The sequence below is a fragment of the Triticum aestivum genome, chromosome 7D, assembly GCF_018294505.1.
Source record: "Triticum aestivum cultivar Chinese Spring chromosome 7D, IWGSC CS RefSeq v2.1, whole genome shotgun sequence".
NCBI classification, from domain to species: Eukaryota; Viridiplantae; Streptophyta; class Magnoliopsida; order Poales; family Poaceae; genus Triticum; species Triticum aestivum.
This window is the reverse complement of record NC_057814.1, coordinates 107,098,168-107,107,855: the sequence shown is the minus strand read 5'-3', so window position 1 is coordinate 107,107,855 and position 9,688 is coordinate 107,098,168. Positions and strand designations below refer to the sequence as shown.

Genomic DNA, 9,688 nt, shown 5'->3' with positions numbered 1-9,688 from the left:
GCCGGGTGGGGTATGCAGATGCGGAAAGAGGTTTAGGTTTTTGTCTGCCAGAAGAAACCAACTCTTTGCCGAGAAAGCGCGGAGGTTGTCGCTTGCACACTTGATATTCCGGTCAATCCACGGTTGAATTTCTCTTTTGTTTTCAAACAAGATAGGCCGGCCTTTGTCTGTTAGGCGCAGGCGCATTTGGTGTGCCCTTGCTTTGCTCCTCCTTTTCTCCCTTTCTGATGTGGTTCAGGACTGACTTCAGGGATCGCATTGTCTCCTTCCTGCTGCAGAACTACTTAACTCGATCGTAATAATTTCTTATCTAATCATAAGAACAGTTATTCACTGACACGGGTGACTTTTGTTTGCAGCTGGCGTAGTATAGTACACAGATGAATGCGGCAATGGCATGAAGAAGCAGAGTTGAACTGAAACACAATCTAATTAGTATGAACAGAGCTTATCAATTTCATGAATGATCCATCAACATCAATAACCAATCAGTGACACCAATGCCAAACATCTTTTTGTTTACATCAGAATTTCTGGCCAAAATCCTTGGCGAAAAAGAGAAGAAGAATCAAAGAAAGGGAAGAAGAAAGAAAGAATGAACACATGTATGTATAGACACTCCGGTGATCGGCGAGGCGAGCCAATGCGTCGGAGAGCTATGTAGTTTTCGGATCAGTTAGCCGCCGGAGGCGTCTTTGGCGTCTTCGGCGGGCGCCCGACGAGGCCCTGCTCGATGTCGCCGCCGCCGCGCGGGCTGGGGGATGATGACGCGCCCACCACGGCCTGCTTGCCCCTGCTCAGGAGCCGGCGCAGCGACCGGAGCCGGGCGGACATCGGGGACCGCAGGTCGCTCGCCGGCAGCGGCGTGGCGGGGGATGTCGACGCCGCGCCCACCGCCATCGCCCGGGTGGGGATGTCGATCACCAGGTTCTCCTTCCTGCGCCCGGAGGCCGAGGAGCTGGTGGAGGCGGCGGCGATCGGAGGTGCCGGGGCCGGCGCCGGCGGCATCCCTCCGAGGCCGCCGTTGGTGACGTCGTCGTGGGTGCCCCAGAAGAGGACGTTGGTGGGGAACATGGGGAACTCCGGCGTGGCGTGGTCCTCGCGCGGCACGCGGGGGAGCCCCTCGGCGGCGGGCTCGTCCGCGTCGGCGCCGACGGGGGCGCGGCAGAGCGGGCAGGTGTCGTGGGAGTGGAACCACATGTCGATGCAGTCGACGTGGAAGCGGTGGTCGCACTTGGGCAGCGTCCGCACCTTCTCGCCGTCGGCCACCTCCGAGAGGCACACCGCGCACTCGAGCGCGTCGCGGCTGCTCCTCCTCCCCTGGCCGCCGGGCGTCTTGGGCGAGGCGCCGCCGCCGTAGACGGCGACGGGGAGGGTCCGGAGCACGGAGGCCGGCAGGCCGCGGCGCGGGAACGGGGAGTCGCCGACGAAGATGAAGCGCGAGGAGGTGGCGCCGGCGCCGTTGAGCATGGGGTTGGCCCCCAAGAAGCGCTTGGCGTAGAGGTAGAGGAGGAAGACGAAGACGACGACCATGAAGAGGAAGATCACCGCCGCCAGCAGCACCCCGTTGCTGATGGCCAGCTGCGACGGATGACCCACCGCCGCCGCGTCCGCCACCGTCGAAGCCGGAGGCGATGAAGACATTCTGCCCGTCTCAAGTCCCACCAACAAAGTGATCCCCGTTTCCCGGCGGCGATGGCTGACGACACTAAAGAACGGAGAGAGGAAGAGGAGAGGAGAAGCAATGGAGGAGGTCGCCTGTGGTGGCACGGTATTTGAAGGGGGACTAGCTGATGGGAGGTGGACTTTGTCAACTAGTGGTTGGGCTCGGCGAGGGCTTTGGGTCGCGCGGTCTGGGTTTGACTGGGCCGTTTCGATGGTGACGCGGGGGCCTTCTTTCTCGGCTCGGCCGCGACGTGCGCCGGCGGCCTCCGGGAAGCATCCAACTGGCGGGAGCGCGGGCAGCCGCCGCCGCGGTATGTGCGGGAAACTGACGTCGCCGGTGGCTGCTGACCTGACCTCGCCGGTCACGGTCAATGTGGCCTCCATCGCCTTCCTGCGAATGTAGGAAGCCATTGCACATCATTTGCACGGGCCGTTCGTGGTGCTAGTGGTAAATATTACACGGATAAAAACCTTGGTCAAACAGTTGCTTATTATACAAATGTATGCTTCGAATTCGGCTTGGCACGCGTCAGATATGAGCTCAAGCTGGTACCAAATCTTATGTTTTTGTCTTATTTTTCACATAAAAGGCTTGCCATTTTTACCAATTACGGATTAAGGAAAATGTTTTTTTAGAAATTCTAATATGCTGCATTTCACGGACTCGTGCACATCTAGTGTGTCGATGCGAGGATGGCGTGTGCAGTGAAAGCGTGCGTCATGTGTATGGGTCGTCGCGCTGCGGCACAACATTTTAGTTAAGTTACCGAGGACGTACCCGAAGGCTCGGATAAAAGCCTACACTTCTGGCATTAAGTGGCTCCGAAAATTCATAGCCGTTATTCCGCCTAACAAAATTGCATGCCTGTTATCCCGGTATTAAACAACATCTTCCTCATCCTTGTTTCGAAATTATTGTAGAAAGGCTCGCTGTGTTTTAGAAGACAGGTGAATCATAGTTACACATGTCCGACTACGTGATGTAACCACGTGTCATTCAATCGTCATGCGGTGATGCACGCCTAGTGTACTGTGTTGATGAAGTGGGGCGACGTGTGTAACACAACACACGTTTTGTGCGATGAGCGGTCGCGTTGTAGCACAACCCTTTAGTACAAGTTGTTGCTAAGCCTCATAGACGTGGGGCCGGATAAAAGCCTACTCTTTCGGCATTAAGTAAGTTCAAATTTCCACGCTTGTTTATTCCCTAGATGAAATTTTGCCACCGTTATCCTGATACTCGCATTAAATAACTTCTTCCTTAATCTTGTTCGATAATTACTGTAGGAAGGATTGTGTGTTTCGGAACACCCTCGTGTTTCTTTCTTTTTAAATCTCCCATGAGACAAGCATCGCAAGGGGAAGCTAACACATGCAAAATGATGGTCTCGCAATGACTTTGTCTAGCAATCTGCATTCCTTAGATGCTTGGGTGTACATCATGTATATCCAGTTATTCCTTTGTGTGTATCCATATTCTTACCCAATAACTACATTTAAAGATGATATTTGTCGTCGTTTCCAATTTTGTTTTGCTGGAATAGTAGTATGTTTTATTCTGTGTGGAACTAGCTTGAGATCCTCTTTTTGCGTTCTTTTGCATTAATTAACAGTGGAGTTTTCATTATTGAGAATCCGACTATTTCGGAGAACCCAATTTTCCATCAGCTCAATGTTAAAATATCCATGGCAAAGCTTCAATAGTGAGAAAGCATTTGTCATAAAGGGAAATGCTACTCGATTTTGCCAGATACAAGGAACGACAAACACTCCTGAGCCATACAATTTCCTTTGTAGGGTTTTTGCAAATGTTAAGTTTGAGGATTTTCATAGGGAAGCCAACAAGATTACGCACATTTTGGCTTGTAATTGCAACGGAGCAAATGTCAATGTTCTGCACCATGAACCCCTGGGTTTTGTTTTAACGCAACTAGCTGCCGATGTAACTGTTTTATTCAAATGAATAAAGTTGGGACCATGGCTTTTTCTATGAGAAACACTTGTGAGCCATTGGACAGTACTCAGTACCAACAAAAAGTAGAGATAATATTGCATAGAACACGATACAACGGGATTGGTGGAAAGATTTCCTTTGCAGCAAGTCCCCGATGGTTAGGGAGTTTGTTCTTCAGAAGCTACGGCGTGAACAAAATGAAGTTGGCATCGATTAGCAAATTATTATTGTGTCACGGTTGTGTGACTCAACTAAAGGCCCCATGTATCGAAGCTCTTTTGCTTCTTGATTGTATCCCCTAATTCTAGAATAAAACTCCCTTTCACTCGAAAAAGAAGAAGAAGGAGCAGCCAAAATACCTTGAGCTTCAGCCATGGATCTCCTAGAACTTGCTTGCAAAGGCAGGTTTTTATTTGTAAAAAAATTTAAAACCGAAATCCTAACAGCAAAAAAATGCTACTCCCTCTGTCCGAAAATACTTGTCATCAAAATGGATAAAAATGATGTATCTAAAATTAATATACATTTAGATACATCTTCTTTTATTCATTTTGATGACAAGTATTTCCGGACGGAGGGAGTATATGATTGCTGGAGTCAATAATTTCGCAACGGATCAGCAACGGCTCTGTGATTGAATGCGCGCTGAACGGTCGGGTGGTTCGTTGTTTGAATTTTGTAGCCAGAAAATGTGAAACGGAGCGTAGAAAAACTCGGCGGTAGTACGTACTGCCATGCCGGCGACCAGCCAGGCAACGACGTGCTGACTCGTCCGTTGCACTGTGAGAGCCCACGTAAATAACAGTGGTGGTGGTCCATGTGGACATGTGGTGCGGCGCAATTCCTTGATGGCGTTTTAAAGGCAACGGACATCATCTCTACCGCTCCACAGAACGTACGGGGATTAGCTTACAGAGCAGCAGTATTTGATCCTCACAAGGATTGTTAGGGCATGTACAATGGAAGCAGCACTTCGTATGAAATATTCCCTCCGTCCTATAATATAAGAACGTTTTTGACACTACATTAGTGTAAAAACACTGTTATATTATGGGACAGAGGGAGTAACTCTCATGGAATGCTGCAGCCTACTTCGGGACCCACCCTCTCTCTTTTCTTTCCTTACTTATCCATTTCTCTCTCCTACTTTCCTCCAAAACTAGATGGTTTGCTCCCTCTCACACACACCACCCACCATCGTAGCAAGCTTTTGTCAGTAAGAGCATCTTCAGCCGTTGAGCCCCTCAGGAGGCATTTTTTTCGCCGCTTGGGGGGCTCCGGCGAAAATTTTAGCTTGGGGTTGAAAAAATCTCCTGCCGTGAGACACCCCCAAGCGAAGCCGTCGAACGCGTCGCCTTCCGCTGCTGCCGCCCCGCGCGTGCATGCGTGCACCGACCGCCGCCCACTTGCCAGCACGGCATGGATCCCGTCGCCGACGCGCCGGACCCGCCGGGCTCCGCCGCAACCGTCCTCGACACCCTGGGCGAGGAGGTGCTCACGGTCATGTCCCCGGTCTCCATCTGCACAGCGGTCCGCACGCCCGCCCGCCCGCGCTTGTGGCGCGTGCGCCCATGATGCCAGCCAACACGACGGCTCACCCGCACGCAACCAGCACGCCTGCGGCGGCTCGCGTTGCTCGACTCACCGCTTCCCACGCCGCGCCGCTCCCGCGCCTCCGCGGATGCACCGGCAGCAGCCTGCGGTGCGCCGCCTCGCCGCTGCGCACGCAGGTGCCCTTCTCCTGGGAGAGCTCCTCCGGCGTGCCCAAGAGCAGCAGGGACACGCGGGAGGAGACGATGCCGCCGCCAAAGCTGCCGCCCGGGCGCTGGCCGTCGCAGTGCCCCACGAGGACCAACTAGTGCTACGGCAACGGGAGCGAGGCCAGCAGCGACGACTGCGACGCGTCGTCCTTCTCCGACGCGCTGGACAGGACGTCCTCCTCGCCCGCGCGGATCGCCTCCTCAGCGTGCGCACAACATCTCCACCCACGCCGGGGCCGCCGGTGGCCTTGATGTGCTTGGCCGACGAGGGCGGCGGGAAGGGGCGCTTGAAGAACCGCCTGGGCGTGGACCTGGCCGGTGAAGGCAACGCCCCGGCCGGCAGCGGGCTGGTGCCCCGCGGGGTACGGGCTGGGCCAGGCGACCCCGGGCGGCTGGTGCACAGGCGTGGTCGATCCGGAGTTGCGGCGGCGCGGGGTCCCGGTCCTGGCCGCAGTGGCCGGCGTGCGGTGCCGCGGCGGCGGCGTCTGCGGCGCTGGCCGGGGCCGGCGAGTGCGTCGCCGCCCAGCGGCGCCGCGCGAGGTAGCACTGTCCCATGGCCGGGTCCCCGCCTCCGCCTGCCATGCACGCGCTGAAGAAGGCGTTCGCTGGCCATGCACATGGTGGGCCTGGGAGGAAAAGAGGAGAGAGAGTGAGGTCTGAGGCTGACTTGTGGGGTTTTCACATGCAAAATGGAGCGCCGGTGCCCCAGCTGCGCCCCAGCTCTCTGGGTTTGGGTTGGTACCGCCGGGCATAACTTTAGTCAAATCCAGCGCTTTTTGGGCTTGTGGAGGCCTGACTGGGTGAAAAAAGATACGCCGACGATGAAAAAAGCCTCCTGGGGGGACGGCTGGAGATGCTCTAAGGAGGCAGCCTCCTCTGCAGGAACCCGCTTTACTCTGCGCACAACCTTTGCAACCGTCCTGGACCATCCGAGCCGAGCTGGATAGCTGGAGCTACTGTCCACCGTGTAGCATTGGCCATGCCCTTACTGCTGACATGTGGGGCCCACCTGTCATAATGGCCAGTCTGACATGTGGGCCACACTGTCATAATATCGTTTAAAAAAAACACAACTAGTAGTTGTTTTTGTCGAAAAATAGCTTCTTTTGGTAGTTTTTGTTGTGGATGTTTTGAAAGTGGTAGTTATGTGGAACCGAAGTCTGAAATGTGATAATTTTTGTTACATAATCCATTGGATATGCAGGGCACGGACGTGAGTTGTAAATTTACACCGACAAGTTGTAGAACTTTAAGAGCGATCTGAGCCGTTTATCTCTAATCCGACGGTCCTTTTTTGTTATTTTTTTCCTTATTCTTTCGCTGCAGAAGGCTGTTTCTATTGCATAGTTTTGCCCCCGTAAGAACGCGAGATGAGAAGATTTGTGTCAGTCGGAGGAACTACGGTCCTAAACAGACTTCGTTGACAGTTGCACCATCCTGAAAGCGACGCATGTGCCGATCATCATGGTGCCAATCGTTTGCCTAGACCGGAATTTCATGGTTTCTGCAACCGGACCGTAGTGGTCCGTCAACTCTTGCACAGACAATATGATTTTATAACTGGAATTTTTTCAATATTATAGCTCTCCAAACATTTTGCCAGTGTCTCAGATGCACAGTACTGCAATATTTCATACAAATGACCTGTATATTTATGGGTTTATTACACTTTACACCTTGGATGCGATTCACCTTTGCCCGCTCAATTAATCACAGCACGTCGGCCGCGGCTGGCCTTTTGTACTAGCACTAGTACATGACAGCGCCAGTTAACCGTGACTACTGGGAAACGGGAATGCGACTGTGGGGGCTGTCGTTTCAACAATCTAATGGTTGGTAGGAGGACGGGAAACGCGTGCGCTGCCGTGCCGAGACCATTGACAAGTTCGAGAGCGGAAAGTCGTCATCGGCACGGACGCATGGCTTCGGTTTCTACGCCCGTTCCCGCGGAGAAACAGCCACGATTCTGATCCCCGGCTACCACGAGTAGTGACAAGTCGAGCCCGCCCTTTGTGGATGCAACGTGGGCACACACACGCCCGCGGAAGCGCACGGCGTCGCACCTGCACACGCCCGCGTGCTCTGGGCCGCAGCGCCGGGCATTGACGACGACGGAGCCTGGCCTGGAGCCGGAGAGAGAGGCGCACCCCTAGCTACGTCAGTGAGAGCTCGTAGGTGTCCCCTGACGCGACGGCACCTTGCCATTGGGCGCGATCACCGGCTCCAGGATCGCTCGCCCGGGTCCGCCGGCGCCCGGAGTCCGCGCGAAAAGGCCCGTCTCACTCGCCCTACTCCCCTAGCGACACTGTTACGCTCGACATGATGAGCAGGAAAATTGTCGTGTCCAAGTCTGTAGGGCGAGGCCACGGACAAAAAGTGCACCAGGGGGGCAAAGCAGAGCGCGCACCACCGTTGTCATCACGGGACGGGAGGACCGGGCGACCGGCGGAGGGAAACCCGGACGGCAGCCCCAGCGGCGGGCGCGCCGGGACATGCCGGCCGGGGCCTTTGCGCGGCATCTCGCGGCGTACGTACGGTCCGGGCCCGAGGGGAAAGAAAGAGAAGGGACACGACACGAGTGCGTGCGACGCCGGCCGGCAGTGCGCCCGCGTGGAGACTAGCAGGGCGATGGTGATGTGACGGCGGGGGGAGCCCGGGGCGGGTCAGGTCAATGTTTGTTTCCCGTCTCCACCTGTGCCGCTTCGAGTGGGACGCGGACGCGGGGAGACGGCGGGCCAAAGTGTCGAGGGTGACGATGATGGCCATATCAGGGTGTGCAAAACCGAAGGCAAAAAAAAAAAAAACGATCCAAAATTTGGTATTTTTAGGTTTTGATGTTTCACCTAAGAAGGCCCATGACGATGAACCAATCTAGCTGACTAGAACTCCTGTTATCCTAGGCCTCCGCTATCTTATATAACCGATGCTAGGTTAGTCGACAGAACAATCTTAACACATCCTAGAGATGACACACAACGATCGCACGATAGATCAACCTACATCTGTACTCCCTCGAAATCAATACAATAAAACTAGGAAGCAGGGTATTATCTCCTTGAAAGAGCTCAAACATGGATAAAACCTTGTGTCCATTGTTACCATCGTGTCAAGGCTACTAGTTTTGCTGAATTTACTCCATCACCGCCGCCGGGTTGGGATCATTGAGGGCCTAGGCCGACGCTTCGTTTGACGTGGCGAATGCGGAGCGGCAGGCCGTGTTGCGCCGCTCGCCTGGCTGCTCTTTCCTCAGCGGACACGTCGGTCCACGATGAAGAGGGACCACCGCCACCGAGGTAGTGGAGGATCCGCCCGAGTGCCTTGGCGATCCTAAATATACAACTTACACCCCAAAACAAAAACAAAAAATTTCAAAACTTACACCCCAAAACAAATGCAGGTTACAAATTTACACAGACAAGTTTCAACATACAACTTAGACCCCAAAACAAATGCAAGTTACAAATTTACACAGACAATGTTCAACATACAACTTACACCCCAAACCAAAAATCAAAAAGTTTCAAAACTTACAGCGATAAGTTTTAAATCTTGAAGAATCTGAGCCGCGTATCTCTAATCCGACGGTCCTATTGATTTTTTTCCTAGTCTTTCACCGCAAAAGGCTGTTTCTACTGTAGTTGCCCCTTAAGGACGCGAGCTGGGAAGATTTGTGTCACTTAGAGCATCTCTAATAGACGGTCCAAATGTAAAAATACCTAACTTTTAAACCGTCTGGGGCAAAAAACGCTGCTCCAACAGACGGTCCATATGCAAAAAAATTTGGACCGCGGCCTCCTCGTGATGTAAAATGCAACACCTCGCGATGCAAATATACATCACGAGATGCATCTGGTCCAAAACTAGCCGCCGCCCGCGAACGCCCAACCGCCATTTCATTTCCGTTCCCGCCCGCCCGCGCCCGTTCGCCTGCCCGCGACCCTCCCGGCCGCCGCCGCCCCACACCGTCCGGCGCCGCCATGGCCGATGCCGACGACCCCGCCACCTTCTCCGCCGCCGCCGCAGCCGGTGGGTTGACCCACGTGGCTGCCGCCGCTGCCATCCCGCCTGCATCCGCGGCCATGCCGCTGCCCCCCCGCTGCCGGCCCGGATTGGCGCCGCCCCGGTTGGTGCCCACCACGCAGTCGGCGAAGCCGGCGAAGGGACGAGGAGGCAGCGTCAAACGGCCGGCCAACCGCAGCCGCAACCCGGCCGGTGAAGGTCTCAAAGACGGTCGCGGCGGCTCGGGGCGACGAGTCGCAGACGGTGCGGCCGGCGGCCTCCTCCAGCAGCCACACATGCATTCCTCCAC

General features: G+C 54.7%; 1 protein-coding gene across 1 annotated transcript; it reads right to left on the bottom strand.

Annotated features, from left to right (window-relative positions):
- Positions 1 to 444: 444 nt before the first annotated feature.
- LOC123168519 (RING-H2 finger protein ATL3) lies at positions 445 to 1,756 on the bottom strand. Its single transcript, XM_044586400.1, has one exon. It carries the CDS (start codon positions 1,642 to 1,644, stop codon positions 673 to 675), a length of 972 nt encoding a protein of 323 aa, XP_044442335.1. The 5' UTR covers positions 1,645 to 1,756; the 3' UTR covers positions 445 to 672.
- Between the last annotated feature and the right edge of the window lie 7,932 nt (positions 1,757 to 9,688).